Below are 21,258 nucleotides of genomic sequence, written 5' to 3'. Positions count from 1 at the left end.
TTAGACCCCTCCCCCAGGCCGGCCATCATTCTTCAGCCCCCCACTCAAAAGTACCTTCCTACGCCACTGAACGCCAGTACGGGAAGACCTCTGAATTTAGGCTATTTGCCTGTTTACTTTATATACCAATGCTTGATTCTGTACACATGACAGGAACAATGAACGTGAAGACAAGCAAAAGGAAATTATAAAAAGTAGATTTATGTCCCGTTATTAAAGAAGCTATGTTCATCATTGGTTAGTCAATTACCTTGAAAGAGGTTCATTTTTTGGTTTCTGCGGAGCTGTTTTCTACGTTTTCTCTTTCCTTGTACTTTTGGGGGTGGATTTGGTACTAAGAACTTTGTTGGAACTGCATAATTCCATACCAGTCTGCCATTTGAAAGAATTTGCGAGTCTTCAAAGTGACTTCTACAAATTCGGAGCGTTCTGTTCAAATATTCAGCAGTTGTACCCTGTATGTCTGCACGTCTTGAAAACTGGACCCACAGTCGGTGAACACCTAAACATAAAAGAGAATTTTTTTTTTACTTGATGCAATATTTGTTATATGCAGAAGTCTAGACCATAGCTGTAAAGTTTTGGGGAACTGATACTAAAGCATTTGCTAAAATTCTTCAACTGTTATTACTACAATCTGGGAGGAAATTAATTCCACTGGGACATTCAGTCTGTGTATTCATTTATGTCTGAGAACAATTTGGTCAGTAAAGACTTCGAGGAAAGTACTTTTTGAAACTTGTATGATTTAACTTGGGGCCAATACATGCAGACTAACATTTATTGACACTTGCCATATATATATATATATATATATATATATATATATATATATATATATATATATATATATATATATATATATATATATATATATATATATATATATATATATATATATATATATATATATATATATATATATATATATATATATATATATATATATATATATATATATATATATATATATATATATATATATAAATGAAAATCGTAATGAGTCGGAAAATCAAGAACAGTGAAAAAACTTTCAGCCTCCACCGGGACCCGAACCACGGGCCTTCCGCTCTGCACGCGGACACCCCAACCACCAGGCCATGGACGCTGATATATATATATATATATATATATATATATATATATATATATATATATATATATATATATATATATATATATATATATATATATATATAAAATATATATAAAATATCAAGAATACGTGAAGGGGTTACATCGAATTAAGTGTAGGTATGTGTAGCATTGTACTTTTACCTTGAGTATTGTGCAACCGCTTATGCACCAAAACACAAGTTTGAATATAGTAACGTAACGTATGGACCGTTTGCTGACTGTTTTGTCTTTATTAGAAGCGTTTCTTCGCGGAGGAGTTATCAAATTTCCTTCCTGACATGTCTTGCTGCCTCTGTTGCATTACATAATACTTCACTAAATAGCTGAATTGTTTACTATAAACACTCACAATTTCTGAGTTGTTTTGTGGACCACTTTAACCTTCCCAACCATACCATTAATGAAATGTCCCTACAGGGGATTGAATACTAAGGTAGCCGTCCTGACCTAGTACGAATCAGCAGACAGAGACTGTGGATGCCAACGCCTTCGCACCATTCAATCTCATGGGCTCAACATTCAGGGAGGACATGACTAACTTTTCTTCTGCCCCCCCCACTTCCATCTCCCCTTGTTCCCCATGTCACTCCTCTTCTCGTAGCTTTCTTCCACCCCTTTAATTTTCTCCTCACCTTCCTGTCTGTGTCCTTCTTCTAGTTTATTCCCTACCCTCTTCCCTTAATCCTCTCTTTGTCCCTCTTCAGTTTATCTCCTACCTCTCCTCTTCCCCTGTTGGTTTGTTTCTTTCTGTCTGTACTCTGTGCAGTGGCGTAGCTACGGGGGGGGGGGCCTGTTGGGCCGAGGCCCCCATGAAATCGGCTGGCCCCCCACTGGCCCCCCACTGGCCCCCCACTGGCCCCCACTGGGAATGGGGTAAAAAAAATGTTGTAAAAAAAAAAACACTCATCACTAATATTCTTTGTTCAATAATTTGGGAAATAGAGTTACACAATTTTCTCGTCTGCATCTGGCAGAATAAGAATAATACAATATCTGTAGTAATCATGGGAATGGTCACACAGCATGGCATGGCAATGGTCGATGCGACGATTGCGACCATACACCACGAACCTTGTTGTGCTGCGTGATATCGATATCTGCTGAAAATATGTTCAGTGCTTCCACCTAACGCAACAATCTATCAAAAGATTGGCTCCGTTTGTACTGAGCCGAGGTATCAGGTATTCATAATATTTTAGGTGGGGTATATAGTATCTATATAATACCCCCCCCCCCCCAATATTTGGTGGCATAGTTTTTGTTAAGCATATGTTTTGTATTTTTTTATGATATCGCTAGTAATTTCAAAATAGAAAATGCTTAGATGCAACTTACAAGGCCTGGAAAGTGCAATTTCCAGCGATCTGGGAGGCATTTTCGGCCAAAATTTTCTTTTGCGCTTCGCGCCAACTTATGGTGGCGCTACGCTTAGAAAGTCTGGGTACAAGCTTTGCCCCTCCCTTGGCAATTCCTCGCAAAGCGCCTGTCTAACCGTGTCACAATTTGTTACTATATATGACCGAAAGTAGTTTTTACTTTTTTTTTCTCGAAATGAATAGCTAGACGGACCGCATCCGTAATGAAATTTGGTTTGCATCTTGTGTATGAGTGTAAGCAAGGGCGTAGGAACCGGGGGGGGGGGCTGGGGGGCGCCAGCCCCCCCCCCAGTGAAAAATGTGGAGGGGCGGAAGTACCATTCCGCACCCCCGCTTCGCAAGTCAGAAAACCCCTTTTTCATTTCCAAATGAGAAAAAAATCTCATTTGGAGCACCAAATTGCATCTAAGGCCTGGTGAAAATACAAAATTAAGTTTACAAAATGGAGTGGGTGTTGAAGTGTGCTATATTGCACCAAATTGCATCTGAGGCTACCTGGAAATGCAAAAAATTCCACCCCTTTTAGACCCCTCCCCCAGGCCGGCCATCATTCTTCAGCCCCCCCCCCCACTCAAAAGTACCTTCCTACGCCACTGAGTGTAAGTACGTATAATCATAAATATGATCCACATCGATATGGGTTCACTGGGTTTCCATTTGGCCTGTTTCCTACAAGATTTCTAACCGCAGGTGCGTAGCCAAGGAAGGGGGGGGGGGTGAAGGGGTGGAGACCGCCCTCCCCATCGAGCATATTTTTTTGGTATTTTCTATGATATCGAAGTTTTATAGTAGCCGTTATAAGAGGTTTTAATATTTGTACACCAATAAATTAACTGTGTCTGAATTTTCGAAAATTCCTTGACCAACATTCTTCATCATACTTCCCTCTACTCGTGCAATTTTGACCGGTCTGTTAGTGGTTGAGGTTTTTTTTTCTATATTGGTTGTCCATAGATGAAATTTTGTGCAACATTATGGGTATGTTTTGAAGTGAATTTATTATTCGAATTCTGAACAAATAATGGGCTTAAAACCTTGAAAAGTGGGGCTGACGGGTATTGTGGGGCGTTACGTAGAATTACCTACAAAAGCAATGATCCACAGGAGATGCAATGAGGTCGAACATGATTTGTGACTGGTGACAATCTTGAAAAAAGGTTATCAATGAAAAAAAAAACTATTAGGAAAAACTTGGTTCTCAGGCAAAAGTGTACATCTGCATGGTTGGTCATTTTCAAGCCCGAGAAGTGCCACTTTCGGTGATCTGGGGGGCTATCAAAACCAGAAATTTTCTTGTACGCTGCGCGCCAACTAATGGTGGCGCTCGGCTTTGATAGTAATTCGCCTGCATCCAAGCAGATGTCCCCCCCCCCCAATATTTGAAACAGATCGCCGCCCCCTGCAGGTATTCATATATTGCCTCGAGTCAAATGAATATATGTCATTGAATATTTCACAAAACCACTTTTATATGGCCACGAAACTGTCGAAACATGATTTTCCACCACTGGTAGAGATATAAAATATTGGGAATTCTGAAATTCCTGCAAATGATGCCAACTTCCCTCAAGTTAAAAGTCTGGTTGAGTTGGCAAGGCCAGTCAGCATGAAAGAGAAAAAAACTTTTTTTGCATTTCTGTCACCAAAGTTGCACATCTTTTTGGTTGCTATTTTGCCTCACAGGTGCCATCTCCTGCGATCTGGGGGGTGCTGAATTCTCAAATTTTCTCTGTACGCTCCGCGCCAACCAAGCTCCGCTTAGATAGTAACCTCCGCCCCCCACAAGAAAGAACAGCCCCCCATGGCCCCCACTCAAAAAATCCTAGCTACGCCACTGACTCTGTGCATGTTTTCGTACCTGCTGTTACTGTTACTTGTCATTGAGCCTCTGAAGAAAATCCTTTCTAGGATCGAAACATCAGCCCAACTTACTTTTACACATTATTTTGTGGAGCATGGAACCTATACAAATGTTGGAAACATTGTGTTGTAAGTTTATAGTATTTTAAAAGTTGGCGGCAAAACCGATAACATAATCTCAAGTTCACACAATACTGGCATAGCTGGGGTTTTAATAATATTAGTTTAGGCATATATGTGCTTACTAGCACATTTTGTCTGAGATATGTAGCAATTTATTTATGTGACGCTTTAGGCTGTTGCAGAAACGGCACTCCATAGATATCAAGCAATTCGTCGGCAAACGTTGTAAACATAGGAGGGAAAGCACCATTTGTACCAACATTGATTAGACAATGGTAATGTCTCAGACCAGTACACAAGAAAGCTCAGAAGATATTTGGTTTCGGCAACAGTGATATGGTCTGTATAATATTTGTTTTATGAACGTGTATGCTAGACCTGCTAGTTAGTACTACCATTAGCTTGTCCTATATATTGTATGCCCCATCTAGAATATATGGTATCACTGACAATGACGCTTGCCTACGTTTACACCAAAACATTAGGACAACGTATTGAACGTACGACTGAGCTTTAGGCTAATGTAATCAGAAGCGTGAAAGATTAGACCAAAGACTAGTTATCGAAACGTCGATACGATTGTTAAACTCTCGGCGAATTGGTAATAATTCTAGGCCTAGCTGGCTATATGTCCTTATTTAAACACAATAGGTGATAGAATATTCTGAAATTTCGATCAAAATGGTGGAGAGAAAAAACAAAATTCAGTTTTAAGACAATGCAAATTGTAATTAATGCTGCCAGGCTTTAGCCTTAACTAGTAGTAAATTATAACCTACAGTATGCTAGGCCTATAGGCTCGAGAACAAGTATACTTAACCTTGCACTCTTTAAAATTTTTAGAACAAGTACTAATTTACATTTTTAGTTCAAGTGCAGGTTCACTACCAGTGAGGGGGTGTCTTGTTGCTTGCTGAAGTTTGAACTGATTTTTCTAGCATTAGGGTTATAATAGTCCTGCAACTGTTTACAAATATCTCTGAATTTCATAGTTGAAGGTTTCACAGGTGTTTTTAAATTCTTGACTGAGTAAGCCATAGCCTTTAGCTCCCATAGAGGATAGTAAAATGGCAACTTTTTGTTCTCATTTTCCACGTCGTTTGCGAGAAAGAATTGTGTAAGACGTTTCTCGTAGGACTCCCACATTTCTACGTCTGGGTCATACGACTCTGCTTTAATAATAGTGGCCATTGTGAAAACGAATGTAGAACAAGTACTAATTTACATTTTTAGTTCAAGTGCAGGTTCACTACCAGTGAGGGGGTGTCTTGTTGCTTGCTGAAGTTTGAACTGATTTTTCTAGCATTAGGGTTATAATAGTCCTGCAACTGTTTACAAATATCTCTGAATTTCATAGTTGAAGGTTTCACAGGTGTTTTTAAATTCTTGACTGAGAAAGCCATAGCCTTTAGCTCCCATAGAGGATAGTAAAATGGCAACTTTTTGTTCTCATTTTCCACGTTGTTTGCGAGAAAGAATTGTGTAAGACGTTTCTCATAGGACTCCCACATTTCTACATCTGGGTCATACGACTCTGCTTTAATAATAGTGGCCATTGTGAAAACGAATGTCCAAGCGACAAGTGTATACCTCATACTCACTACACGTTGCCAGGTACAAAATGTCTCTGGTTTCGCAAACTCACGAAATCTCAATACAATATTGGGAATGATCCCATCATTCCAAGATATCGTTTTGCGTTTCCATATCCCATCTTCAATTGCCAATTGTTGTGTCTTCACCGGGGCCTTACTATACTAACACAACTATAAGTATAAGAGAGAACACATACACGTGTGGTCTGCTTGGAGTTAACATGTGTTCTGATGTATTATATGCACAGTCAAAGTATAGTAACGTAGAAGCAATGGTGACGTGGACATATTATGCAAATTAGAACTATGTTAATACACTGCACAGTACAAATTAATGACTTTTGTCGAACAAGAACAAAACTGTACTTGATTGAATTTCATCTGCCTTTTTTTCAGCTAACATTTAACAGAGGCACCTGAAAGATGACAAACATATACGATGTCGCCAAGTGGCCAGTGTTTGGATTACTCGATGGTGTAGCTTTAGCCAACATCAAACTTGCCTGTGTCTTTGGTTCTACTGGAAACGAGACTATTTATGTGACATGCGACGACGAGGTGTTCGCAATGGGAAGCAATGTCAATGGATGTCTTGGTGTTGGAGACGTTCAGAGTACACTGACTCCAAGAAAGATTGAATCTCTCAGTAAGAAAGGAATAACCTCGATTGCATGCGGGAGTGGACCTCATGTCATAGCAGCGACAGAGGATGGGGAATTGTACAGGTGAGATGTGGCACTGGTTGGGTTTACCAATTATTCTATTGAGTGTGTAACAACTACAAGATGCTGTGTGAATTTTACCGTTTCCTATCAAACTAGATTAATGATATATATTTTTCTTGTTATTTGATTCTTTTTCCTTGCAGAGGTATACTGATAGCAAAATATTATGACTTACCAGGTATATACCTATATTAATTGCAGAACAAATTGACAACTTGAAATTGTTGGGTATTAGAATGTGAAGTTTGTCTGCCCTTGGAGACACAATGCCCTACGGCATACTTTACATGCTAACATTGAATGTGTTATCGTGGTGTTAATCATGGCTTCCCATCCATTTTTGGTGGCATCACTGATGTTAACTTGTATTTTGCACTGTTCTGTTATCAGTTATGATTCCAGTCAACAAAATTGTAAAAACCTTAAGTCACCCAAACAAGTGTTTTTGTTTAAATACAGGCTTTTTAACCTATCTGAGTGATATACAATGAACATTACTAGCAATGACTCGAATTGAAGGTAAAAGGTAATGTTGTTTTCTGGGATACTTCATGTTACAATACTGCATCGTAAATCTTTATTACAAGCTATCTGCCAAAAGAATAATCCATCAGCAGAACTTTTGTAACTAAAATAATAATTGTTGACTTTTGATTATCCGTACAACGCCCACTTAGAAAGGAACGTGCTCTGTGCATGTCCCAAAAGTACAAATAAAAGGGTATTTAAAAGAAATTTGAAGTTTCCCATTCAGATTTAACTTTCAAGTTGAAGATTGAAAAAAAAAAATAGTCCCAAATGCATCTTAATATATATAAACGGAAGTGCTGACAATTTTTGTTGTTGTTGTTGTTGTAAAATCTGTTTTACAGTTGGGGCCATAATGGGTATTGTCAACTAGGTAACGGCAGTACAACACAAGGAATGGTTCCCTGTCTCATATCAGCGGGTCTGAATGGAAGTAAGGTGGTTCAGGTGTCCTGTGGCAGCCACCATACTTTAGTGAGAACAGACAGAGGAGAGGTGAGCAGCCTGTATTCTCGCAGAGTTTGGACTTTGCAAGTCTGTACATTTACACAAGCTACAGTAGCCTGCTGTGCCCCATTGGCATGACTCTAATACAAAGTATTACCTTGTTTTGCCAATCTATAGTTTCTGTGGACATATATTTAGTCTTTGACTTTGGGATTCCCAATCTAGTAGTTTATGTACACTAGTACTGAACATGTATGCTTGGTAAAAAAAATTCAAGTTCTTTTTCACAATTTTTGATGTCCAAGTGGATCCTAGAATGCTGTTGTACACTTCAGAATTCTTAAAAACTCTCAATAATTTGTGCAGGTTTATGCTTGGGGCTACAATAATTGTGGCCAAGTTGGGTCTGGTGCAACATCCAACATCAGTAATCCACGGAGGGTCTCGGCGACGTCTGTTTTTAGTGAGTCTTTCTGACTTTGTTATTCGGTGACGAATAACCAAAGTGAATTTTCAACTTATATTTCAATGATTAAATGCTCTGCAAATCTCTCCAGGACTTGTCCACGTTTTTAAGATTAAAAAAAGAGACGTGTGTATTCATTTATATTAACAGACAGACAGTGAGTTAGATGGACATATTAATTCTGTATAAACTTCTTGCAATCTTAATATAACGTTTTCGCTGACTCGTTAAAGGAGTTTATAACAGTACAAGTACCAGTACCAGCAGACATTCCCTTGGCAAAAGTGTGAGAACAAGGCTCTAAGTGCAAGCAGGACTACAAATCCTTGCACAAACATCTAGATTAGATGTCCAAAATGGCTCAAACCAAGTAAATATCCATAAGGGCAAGTTAAAGTACAGGCAACTATCATAGTATGAGCACGGACTAAGTACAAACTCTAATATCTAGACTGTTTTACGATCACTGGTTCACAAGGTTGCTGGAATTTTTCTAAAATATGATATCTTTACAGGTGGTAAAAGAATTGTTTCAATAGCCTGCGGCCAAACCTCATCCATGGCTCTCGTTGATAACGGTGAGGTAAGATCCTTAGATCGAGTGAGGTCAAGAGTTTGATCAAAAATAGTCAGCAGAATGATATCCCAGCTTTCTTTTGTACATTTTGTCCTTTCTAAATCTTTATCAGTTTTAACAAAAAGTCAGGCTAGGTCTAGTTTGGTTGCTATGGTTTCCAAGCTACAAGTTCTCTTTTAGCACTACTCCATTTTATAGTTAACTAGGGAGTTGTCTGGGTATGAAAAACAAAATTCAGATCATCCAATTTTTTTCTTTGGCTTATACTACGTATGCTGTTATAAGTGAATATGTACATATAGTATCATGTTTTATTATTACGCATTTATTTATTGTATGCAAAGTACAAAAGTGAAACGGTCAAGAAAGAATAATTTTACAGATACGCTTTCATCCTTTTACACTGGACCTACACAGTTAAGAGTTCAGCTGATATGAGAAAGCTTGCAAAAATGAAGTCACGTGGTAGTGTTCATTTGAACAGGCATATGCATATGACAAAGGCATATGCATATGATCATTTTACTTCACTTTTGTGGAGAAAAACAGATGGAGAGATTAGATAGCACGCATGTGGTCGGGCTTAATTGACGTCGCTATGGTAGAATCATGACACTTCCTTATAGACGTTATATCCTAGGCTCCTCAAATCTACTGGAAAACTGTGTCACAGCAATTATAAAATATTTCATATAAAAGAGTATTGGTTAATCCAGATTTTACTGTTAGTTATTGATTTTTAAATGTTTTATTTGTTTTGAGCCACAGGTTGATTTATACAGAACAGTGTAGAAATAATGTTTGATGTATACACTTCTCTCTGTATGCAGGTCTTTGCTTGGGGGTACAATGGCAATGGTCAACTTGGGATGGGAAACAACGTAAATCAACCCAGCCCCTGTCGAGTTTCTAGCTTACAGAACATCATTATTTCGCAGGTGAGGTGTCCGTTCAAATGTCAGAGGTGAAGGAGTGAAAGGGGTGGGATCTTGTTAAAACATTTCATCCAGAAAATGAAAAGTGAAGTAAAGGGTATTCAAAAGTCATGGAAAGGGGTAGAGGTGAGAGGGAGGGGGAGGGGAGGAGTAAACACCTATTATCACATTTGCAGACTGAATATCCCAGAATCCAAACAGAACTGGCTTTTAGGAGGCGACTTTTTCAAATTCGAGAACAGGATTTTTTAATAAGTATGGTACAGTTATCATTAATTATGAATATACCTTTTAAGCCTGATTCATGATTGATTAAAGTTAAAATATTTGTTGGAGATTTAAAAAAAAAATTAAGATAGAACTTAACCAAACATGTTGAAAGTTTCTTCATGAAGAGTATCATCCAAACGTTACGATGCATATTTTGTCTCCCCAGGTTTGATTTCTGGTTGATTTCTGTTCACATTTTAATTAATACTTTTCTGAATCCATGTGTCTTCAACAGATTGTCTGTGGGTACAATCATACCCTGGCATTGTCAGATGAAGGTAAGCTATACGCCTGGGGTGCAAACGCGTATGGACAGCTTGGCACTGGGAATAAGGCCAATCAAGTCACAGCAACATTAGTAGATGTACTGGATAAGTAAGTTGGTCCTATTTCATGAAATTCCTTAAAGTCATTAACAAAAGAAACTTAAAGGAATATTGACTGGTATGTCTTACAAACCATGCAACCAAAACATGGAACTCACTCACATCAAATGTTTTCAAAACTAAGCAATCAAGCACCATATTTAGAAAATGCCTTATCATCAAAGAAATGATTATTTCTAATTAATTATGATTTACTGGTAACTGAAACATATATATATACAGATTTATTTTCACTTTATTTCTTCTCTATTCTTGTCGGGGTAGTCTTCTGTTGTTTTTAAGCCAGTATAGGCTTTTTCAAAAGACTTCCCTTCACATTGTAAATATTGATGTGAAAAAAATACAAATAAATAAAGAACAAACAAACCATATTTATTGGGTGTTTTCCAAAATAAAAATGAAAGAAAGGAAAAGGAGAAAGTAAAAGGTTCACTTGCAAATTCAACTACTTTTTTCAAATTGTGAAACAAATCCAAAAAAGAGGCAAAAATTATCATGGGTGGTCATGGGATGTGAAATATTAGCTAAAACCCGATTAATTCCACCTTGCTAAGGATGGTAAAATAAATCTCTTACAGACCAGTGTGTTGATAACTGATTCTACAGACTTAAAAAAGAATCCTTTTTCTTTTCTTTTCATTTCCCTTTATTCCTTTTAATATTCCAGTGTTAACTTTAATAGAAACAAAAATATTGATTAAAAAAATGAAGACATATTAAGCATATGAAACAGACATAAGCATTAACATAATAATGTGAAAAATAAAATTGAAATAGCTCAAATTAGTCTATAACCAAGGTTCAAACTGAGCACTCCTGTTTGATTAATGATTGCAAGCTTTCATTCTCTCTCTGGAGTATTCGTCAAAAACCATTTTCAGTCGCTTTTATGCTTCCTTTACCATACTACAGTACGGAATTTTCCATTCGGTAAATATTTTTGCTTTACACCAAATTCTTAGAATTGCAGAATCGTTGGAAATAATTGGAAATGATCCTAGTTTATCCTTCATATATTGTTTATGATATATATATATTTTTTTATTTAAGGAGGGTTGTGGCTATGGCAGCCATCCACTATTCCCATCTCTCAGCTGCGACTCTGCAGTCGGGTGAAGTTTACATGTGGGGACAATGCCGAGGGCAGTCGACTACTTCTCCGATCAAAACAAAATTCAGTTGTCTGGATGACGTCTTTGCTTGCTTCTCATCCCCACCTGTGACATGGCGACCTTTGACCTTTGGTAAGTATTTCCCGCCAGTAACCATTCAGGACTCAAAATTCATTTCGTTTGATCCCGAGATATCAAAAGGTTATCGTCTAATTTTGTTGAAAGGAAAGGATGAGTCTGAGGTTACTCTTCTTTTTATATCGAGGTAAACCGTAAGTTCTTGCGACAGGTACAGAGTTATGTAGAAAAGAAAGCAGCCATTTCCATTGCGATCTTCATAAATGGCACTGCCTTGCCCCCTTCTCAAAATATAACTAAGTTCATCCTACGACCCCTCCCACCCTACCCCCCACTTGCAGTGTACAGTACAAAAAAGTATAATATGTATGTGCTGTACAATCTAAACAGTCATAAATTATTCAGCCTTGTTTCCGATATGTAGCACTGTTTTGAATCTAAGTACCACATCATTTTATCAAATGTTACGTATACCACATATCCCTGTAGACGTCTCTCTGGGACAACAAAACGTCTTAGCTCCCCCCCTTCCACCCCACCTACACTCCCAGTTAAAATATGGTGGTTCCTGAGTAACTCTTTAAAAATCTCTACAGATAAACATTTTATATTTTTTACACTCTGTTGTTTGCAAGGTGAAGCTGGCTTCATCATTTGATTTTATTTATTTATTTCTTGGAAGAAATTTTGTCCCTCGAATTCTTTCCTCGATATTTTAATAGATATAAAAGCAATTTTTTTTGCTGTGTGTCAGCTTTTTTCCACGTTACTTTATCTATTTTTCTTCTTTTCTTTCTTTTGGAAAACAGAGAACTTTGTTGGAAGGCGGGCTCTAGAAGAGAGTCTGATGCTGGCCTTCAATGATGAGGTTTGTATACAAATATTAGGATGTGGATAAATTGTCAAAACTCTTCACAGCAATTGTTCTGCAAAATATTTAAATTTCTGACTTAATCATTATTCAGCATGTATGCTCAGTAAATCTTACAGCAATTGGTCATTGGAATTAAACAGTTTATATTTAATTTGTGAGTAATTCATTTGTCAATCTGACATTTTTTTTTTGGCAATCTAACAATTTTCTGAAAAATGTTTGCTGGATAGTTGAACTCAGAAGTCAGCAATCTGACATCTTGCAGAAAATTAATCAACCGATCACTAATTTTCTGCAAGATATCAGACATATATATTGATTATTTCAACATTTCTCAGAAAATTTATATTAAATTGATCAAGGTTTGATAAATAGCTTCAGTAAGTCCTAACTCCTGTAAAAACTAATTGATAGTTTACAGAACTTCAAAGGTTATTTAAAAGTCTTGCTGAAAAATGACATTGCAATCCACTTTGGTTTGGTTTTTAATAAGATCAGCAAAGGTCAAAATGTGAAAAATTTGTGAGCAGGATATCTGCTGCTGGGAGACATGAATAGACTTTATAGTTAGTTTGTGGATGCCACATGCTGAGTGTTAAGATCCGACTGGTTTTAGTGGGGCTCAAAGGTCATTTGAGGTCATGAGAGGTTTAAATCTGGAAACCTTTTAAATTATGCTTTCCGTTTATACACTGAATTCAATGACTTTAATAATACATTTCAAAACGTGATATGCAAATCCACCTTAGGCAGTGAATGCCTGTTTCCATTCAACAAATGCAAATCGCGGTCCAACTTTACGAAAAATTTGTGTCAAGATGAATATGAGACAGAATTGAAAGAGAAAAAACAACTTATAAACTACCATGTGAAAGGTAATAAAGCATTATTCTTTGCAAAATAGGTTTTTTTTGTAATAGAAATATATGACAATGTCCAAAACATTTTGAGAAATTACTTATCACTCCTCACAGAACACGTCAGATATTTCATTTGTGGTAGAAGATCAACGTATTCACGTACACAAAGCATTCCTGAAAATAAGGTGAGTTCAATCATGTGGGTTTGCCACCTTTAACGAGCTTCCACTAACATAGTTGGGGAAAACACATGACCAAAGCTGAAACACAAATATTATTCAGCTATGTGTCCACGAGGAAGCTGGCTTTATCGTATGTCTCTATTAATCAGGATTTTCCCATTTTGCAACCAAAAAAATATGATCCCACCAGCAAACTAAATTGCCCTGATTTTCTATAAAGATCTTTGCGACGTTCAAAACTATCGCTTCTTTTCACGATAGGCAAATTAAAATATGGTACACATGGATTAGGTATTACTGTATGTGACCTTTTTGAGAGCATGATGTAGTAATTTTTCTCACAAATATGATTGATAGCCATATATTAGCCCCAGCCCCCTTAGCCAAAAAAGCTGTGTAACATTGGCTCTATAGTTACAAACAAGAACTGACACTGACCTTTTAAGGTTAATCTCACTGTTTTAATATTATCCAATTTTAGGTCATCCCCCTTCCCCCCTCCTCCCCTCCTCCCCTCCACTTAAACCCATTGACTATAATTCAGTGTCCGACATTTCAACCACAGAAATATCATATGTTAACCCTATCATAGAGCCTTATGGCAAGTGTATAAAGATGGAGGAAGAATAATGTAGAACCAACCCTAGCAAGTTTTAGGTGGACAAAAATGATGCTTTTGAAGAAAAAGATGAACATTTCCAGTTGAGTAAGAACCATTAAGGTTGATGAGCAAATTGAACAGTTTCAACTTGGCGACATAGTTTCAACTGTTGCATATTAGGATGGCCTCATGTTTCTCCTCTTCTGTTGTGCTTTTATTTGCAGATGTGATCATTTTAGAACGATGTTTCAGTCTTGTTGGAAAGAAGACAGTAAGAAGTAAGAATAATTCTATCCTTTTTCTTCTCTCTGCTTGTAATTATAGTACATAGTACATACCACATGGAGATTTAGTCTCTGAAATCACTAAGAATTCCTTAAAGTATGTTTTTTTTTACCACTCATAACTAGTACATGTTTAGCCAGGAAATGTTGCCCCACAGTTCATTTGGCGACTTAACACTCGTCTGATCATCGACCAATCAGAAAGCTTCTTTGATGTAATCCCAATCGTGTCCACTAAACTGGCTTTTGAGCTTTGAGCATCAGTTAACCATTGTATCAAAGTCTCCGAAATATACTGGACTTATGCCTGCGATTCCTAGTTGATAACTAGTGATATACAATTTCGTTCAAAGTTATTGAAGATGAGATCTTTTGAAACATATTTTCACAACTAGCACACAGATTTTGAGTTATGTAAAAGTGTAGATCATGCGCATTAGAATTGATGAAACACCGTCCTCCGTTAATACATTGAAGATCCCCATGGGATATCACATTTTCATGAAAGTATTTGTTAAAATGAATACAGAGAAGGGAGGGAAAACTTAGAGCCCTGCCCAGGCCTCAACCAACTTGTATTTCCTTTGTAATATACAGCCATATTTATTTCTTACTTTCAGTGAGATAGAAATTACCCAGTTTACATATCCAGTTTATAGAGCATTCCTACACTACTTGTACACAGACCATGTTGATATACCACCGGAAGAAGCTATCAGTAAGTAGAACCAAATTTGACTGCATTTAAAACTTTTATTTGAATATATACCTGATAGAGAGAGTTTTATCAACCTCAAAGGAAACTTAAGGCAGAATTTTAGGCTTGCTATGTCATGAAGCAAACTGTGTTGGATGCTAGATATATTTCTATAGCTATTCTTGGTTTCAATGGTAACTTGACGTATTAAGTAAGATGTTGATATGTTCTTGTAAATTCAGTGTGGTGGGGTTCTCATCATGAAATCTTTCCTTAATTTAAGGTCTAATGGACTTGGCGAACGCCTACTGTGAAACTCATCTTAAGAAGTTATGCGAAAGAATCATCAAACAGGGCATCACAGTCAACAACTCCTTCCATTTACTGGCTGCAGCAATCAAATATGAGGCTAGTGTAAGTATTAGCATATCCCTTGTCCCTACATCTAACTGATATACTGGCTGCAGCAATCAAATATGAGGCTAGTGTAAGTATTAGCATATCCCTTGTCCCTACATCTAACTGATATACTGGCTGCAGCAATCAAATATGAGGCTAGTGTAAGTATTAGCATATCCCTTGTCCCTACATCTAACTGATATACTGGCTGCAGCAATCAAATATGAGGCTAGTGTAAGTATTAGTATATCCCTTGTCCCTACATCTAACTGATACACTGGCTGCAGCAACCAAATATGAGGCTAGTGTAAGTATTAGCATACCCCTTGTCCCTCTTTTAACATCTAACTGATATACTGGCTGCAGCAATCAAATATGAGGCTAGTGTAAGTATTAGCATATCCCTTGTCCCTACATCTAACTGATACACTGGCTGCAGCAATCAAATATGAGGCTAGTGTAAGTATTAGCATATCCCTTGTCCCTACATCTAACTGATATACTGGCTGCAACAATCAAATATGAGGCTAGTGTAAGTATTAGCATATCCCTTGTCCCTACATCTAACTGATATACTTGCTGCAGCAATCAAATATGAGGCTAGTGTAAGTATCAGCATATCCCTTGTCCCTCCATCCAACTGATATACTGGCTGCAGCAATCAAATATGAGGCTAGTGTAAGTATAGCATATCCCTTGTCCCTACATCTAACTGATATACTGGCTGCAGCAATCAAATATGAGGCTAGTGTAAGTATTAGCATATTCCTTGCCCCTACATCTAACTGATATACTTGCTGCAGCAATCAAATATGAGGCTAGTGTAAGTATTAGCATATCCCTTGTCCCTACATCTAACTGATATACTGGCTGCAGCAATCAAATATGAGGCTAGTGTAAGTATTAGTATATCCCTTGTCCCTACATCTAACTGATACACTGGCTGCAGCAACCAAATATGAGGCTAGTGTAAGTATTAGCATACCCCTTGTCCCTCTTTTAACATCTAACTGATATACTGGCTGCAGCAATCAAATATGAGGCTAGTGTAAGTATTAGCATATCCCTTGTCCCTACATCTAACTGATACACTGGCTGCAGCAATCAAATATGAGGCTAGTGTAAGTATTAGCATATCCCTTGTCCCTTCATCTAACTGATATACTGGCTGCAACAATCAAATATGAGGCTAGTGTAAGTATTAGCATATCCCTTGTCCCTACATCTAACTGATATACTTGCTGCAGCAATCAAATATGAGGCTAGTGTAAGTATTAGTATATCCCTTGTCCCTACATCTAACTGATACACTGGCTGCAGCAACCAAATATGAGGCTAGTGTAAGTATTAGCATACCCCTTGTCCCTCTTTTAACATCTAACTGATATACTGGCTGCAGCAATCAAATATGAGGCTAGTGTAAGTATTAGCATATCCCTTGTCCCTACATCTAACTGATACACTGGCTGCAGCAATCAAATATGAGGCTAGTGTAAGTATTATCATATCCCTTGTCCCTACATCTAACTGATATACTGGCTGCAGCAATCAAATATGAGGCTAGTGTAAGTATTAGCATATCCCTTGTCCCTACATCTAACTGATATACTGGCTGCAACAATCAAATATGAGGCTAGTGTAAGTATTAGCATATCCCTTGTCCCTACATCTAACTGATATACTTGCTGCAGCAATCAAATATGAGGCTAGTGTAAGTATCAGCATATCCCTTGTCCCTACATCTAACTGATATACTGGCTGCAGCAATCAAATATGAGGCTAGTGTAAGTATTAGCATATCCCTTGTCCCTCCATCCAACTGATATACTGGCTGCAGCAATCAAATATGAGGCTAGTGTAAGTATAGCATATCCCTTGTCCCTACATCTAACTGATATACTGGCTGCAGCAATCAAATATGAGGCTAGTGTAAGTATTAGCATATTCCTTGCCCCTACATCTAACTGATATACTTGCTGCAGCAATCAAATATGAGGCTAGTGTAAGTATTAGCATATCCCTTGTCCCTACATCTAACTGATATACTGGCTGCAGCAATCAAATATGAGGCTAGTGTAAGTATTAGCATATCCCTTGTCCCTCTTTGAACATCCAACCGATAAACTGCCAGCAATAAACATATTATTAGGCTAGTGTATGTTTTAGCCTACCATGTGTCCCTCTTTTAACACCTAAGAGCATTTACTGGCTGCATCAATCCAATATGAGACTAATATAAATATATCCCTTGCCTCTTTTCAATACCTCACTGCAATTTCTGGCTGCAACAATCACATATGAGGCTAGTCAATGTTTTAGCATATCATGTGTACCTCCTTAACACTGGGCTGCAAATATGAGGCTAGTGTAAGTTTATCCCTCTCAAACATATGAATAAAATCAACCCTCAATGCTAACAAGAATTTTTCTGAGACAGAGATTTCATGCTCTGAATGTGGAATCCTTGTAACATTTCTCCAGACTTTGTTTCTTTTTCCTTTGTTTGACAGGACCTTCACGATTTCTGCTTCAAGTTTTGCGTCAATCACTTGACGGAAGTCGTACAGACAGAGTCTTTTCTAGCCTTTGAGGATACACACACCAAAGATTTCATCATCAGGGCAGCCAAGTGGGGAGCATTCAAGTATTAAGGAATATTATGTTTTATAGAATGGACTGACATTTTAGGCATGACTGTCTATCCTTGAATATCATAAAGGACTGGAAGAAAGTTTGCACCATTCTGCTACTCTTGTGGGCTATGGTCTGGAATTTAAAGTAGGAATGTGATTCCTGGTGACACCGTGTGCGCAAGTTACCTCATCGTCACCGCAGTAAAGAAATGGCATATTGGGATTTCCACCGACTACAAGTTCCATGGCTCAGAAGGTAGAGTGCAGAACTTAATTCAAGGTGTTTGGAAAACTGAGAGCTGTATCTTTTTCTTTGTTTCTGTTGTTTACTTATTTATTATTTAGAAGTGTATTCACTATATCCACTAATCACAAGGTGTTTAGTGATCTTCACAGACTCATTAAAATCTGTATTAATTCATGAATGTGTAACTGTATAAGTTTAACTATGAAAGAAATGCAAAGAACTGTATTAACTAATTGGGAGAAATTCTCTTGTGAAAATGCTTCGTATAATTCTGTTGTCAGTGGTCACTGGTGTGGTATCAGAGTTTATCCTTTGGAGGAGAAACAGACAAATGAGAAACAAATAAGAGAGCTTTCACCTCTATCTTTGAGGGTGTGTTTTTTAATTCATGTAAGTTCCTTTAAATCCAGAATTATTTGAATTTATTTTTCTCACTATACTTAGAAAGAGCTGAAAAGAGGATAATTTCTGTGTGCAATGTTTCTTTACACAGACCGTTGTGTCATCAGTTTTAGGATTGTAATATCCACTGTTGGGGATACCAAAAAAGGTTAGATTCTGCATAATAAAGTGTATAAAATACGTATTTAAAAGTGTGGATTTTAATATTACGACCTTACTTCTTGTTGTGTATGTACTGTGTGTGTACTAGGATGGTGACTTCGAAGTTCGGCCACTTAAGACTTAAAACACCCCAAAACTAAATCTTCTGGTATAAATCATTTGAAAATATACTTCATATGGTGGGAGAATTTATAGTTATAGTACGATACACGGCCAAACTTTCTTTCCTGCAAACTGTTTTCACGTTGTTTTCCAAGAAGATTCTTCGTGATTGTGGAACTGGTATTTCTTGCTAGAGTATTGCGAAGTTCGGACGCGCAACCCACAGTGTGGCGCTGGTGATAAAATTGGTGGCGCAGTTGCTCTTTCAGTAATTATAACAGACTTCATAGATCTTCGTCATTTTATTGACAAATATGTAAGTAATTTCTTGCACACGGGTCATTTTGGATAGAAAATAACTGTAGCTTCGTACTTTTTGGTGAAATTTGGCTCTCCCTGTAGTTTTTCATGGTGAAATCATGTATTTCTTAGGGGTGGCCGATCTTCGCAGTATGCCGAACTTCGCAATACTGACTATACTACTAGTATTCTACTTGAAACTTATTTCAATATGATGTAAACAGGCTAGGATAATTCTATGGACCAGAGGAGAGAGAGGTAGGGTTGGGGAGGGGGGGGAGGGGTGCAGATAGTGCCGAGTGAAGGCGACCATCTTTGATTAGAGGTTCCTGTCTTAAATTGCAGGGTGCTTGACACTAATATGCTTACATAAACCTGAAATCGGAGATGGTTTTGCACCATTTCTATAATTTGTTGGAAGTCTATAGTTTTGTATATGAATGTGTTATGTTACACATGTATGAGGACTCAGTCATAGACTGTAAACTGGTTCTGCTTACAGTCTTTTATAATGTATTACACACCTTCAGTTTTCCGTTACAAAATACAAAGAGAGAGAGAGAGAGAGAGAGGAAGAAACTGTTTGCGAACTACTTATCTACTGTAAATAGTCTGTAAAGGTAAAGATATAAAAGATGGAGGGCCTGATGTTTCGATTCCTGGCCAGAACTTCTTCTTAACTGAAACGAAAACAGACGAAGGCTCCATTTTTTACTAAGAGACAGATGGACAGATATAAAGGAAGAGCAAAAGAAGAAAAAAAACAGATCAAAGGGAGAGACGGAAGAGGATTAAGGAGGTCAAAGGGCTGATCAACTCTGCAGAGACTTACAATTTAGGAGTTAATTTAGTAATGGAGGTGAAATTGGGAGATTGAAAGAAATGAAAAACAAAGATATAGCTTTATACTTTTAAAGGCTTGTCATTTAGCCTTTGAAGAAGATCCTGCTAGGATCAAAATGCAGACCAACTTACTTTTACACATTTATACTATTTTAATACTATTTTAGTATAATATACGGAAATATAATTCATATGGGTGGGGGGGGGGGCTGGCGGGCCACAGTAGGGCATCTACTCTACATGGTTAACACAATGCTAGCAATATTGAATAGGTAACCTGGTTAGAAACATTTGATTGCATTCTGACAGGTATCCAACTGTCTTCCCTTGTTTGGGGTAAAATCTAATAAATAGAATGGATAATGGTTTGGAAATAAACTGTCATTTTATACATCATGTTCTACTTTGTCTTTTGGGTTACATTTGATCTGTTATGTTTTTTTTCTATCAAGTAAATGAATAATTTTACATGTTTAGTTTCAGTCAGTTACTGATAGCTCTTTTACTATATGCGGCTTTGAGCAAACAATGTGTCCTGTAGCTCAGTACTTAAGGACCAACTTTCTACCTGCCAGTGCCCCCTCTATGTCACATTTCAAGTTGTCACTTTATGGAAAGTTTTGAACTTTTATCTAACAGAAACATGATACTCATACTGGACATGGATCCATGGGAGTGTGTGTCTAGGGAGCGTGTAAAACTTAAGGCTAACTGAAGCTACATGGAGTCAAAATGTCTCCACAATTTAGCTGTTTTTGCATAGTATTCGCCGCCATTATAAAATATGATTGCATTAAGCTTGCTGCAAAGTTGATCAACTTTGCAAATACCTTTTAACACATCTCAAACAAAGATTATATTTTACTGTTTTTTTTATAAAATTTGTGTAAATTAATTTTGCAAAATTATGTTTAAAGTGTAACACAAATATATCGATTAAATATATATCTTGGCTAAAGATGATTTTATTCGCACTATGCTTTTCATTCTCAATATGCTTGTGATCAACCAACCTAACTGAAAGATGGTGGGGAACGGGGTAATGGTAGGGTAGGAC

General features: G+C 37.4%; 1 protein-coding gene across 2 annotated transcripts; it reads left to right on the top strand.

Annotated features, from left to right (window-relative positions):
* Positions 1-4,682: 4,682 nt before the first annotated feature.
* Positions 4,683-21,146, top strand: LOC139974813 (RCC1 and BTB domain-containing protein 1-like). Of its 2 annotated transcripts, none has more exons than XM_071982251.1 (14): positions 4,683-4,835; positions 6,488-6,816; positions 7,689-7,839; positions 8,158-8,254; positions 8,773-8,840; positions 9,665-9,772; positions 10,275-10,414; positions 11,476-11,669; positions 12,425-12,483; positions 13,464-13,534; positions 14,357-14,410; positions 15,037-15,134; positions 15,397-15,527; positions 18,023-21,146. In XM_071982251.1, the coding sequence occupies exons 2-14, from the start codon at positions 6,515-6,517 to the stop codon at positions 18,161-18,163; spliced, it is 1,614 nt and encodes a 537-aa protein (XP_071838352.1). In that variant the 5' UTR covers positions 4,683-4,835; positions 6,488-6,514; the 3' UTR covers positions 18,164-21,146. The 2 variants fall into 2 exon arrangements, with proteins under 2 accessions (XP_071838352.1, XP_071838353.1); XM_071982252.1 differs by lacking the exon at positions 4,683-4,835 and adding an exon at positions 4,846-5,097.
* The last annotated feature ends 112 nt before the right edge of the window (positions 21,147-21,258 follow it).

This window comes from Apostichopus japonicus, chromosome 10 (assembly GCF_037975245.1).
Source record: "Apostichopus japonicus isolate 1M-3 chromosome 10, ASM3797524v1, whole genome shotgun sequence".
In the NCBI taxonomy this organism is placed as follows: Eukaryota; Metazoa; Echinodermata; class Holothuroidea; order Aspidochirotida; family Stichopodidae; genus Apostichopus; species Apostichopus japonicus.
This window is presented reverse-complemented; position numbering and strand designations above follow the sequence as displayed.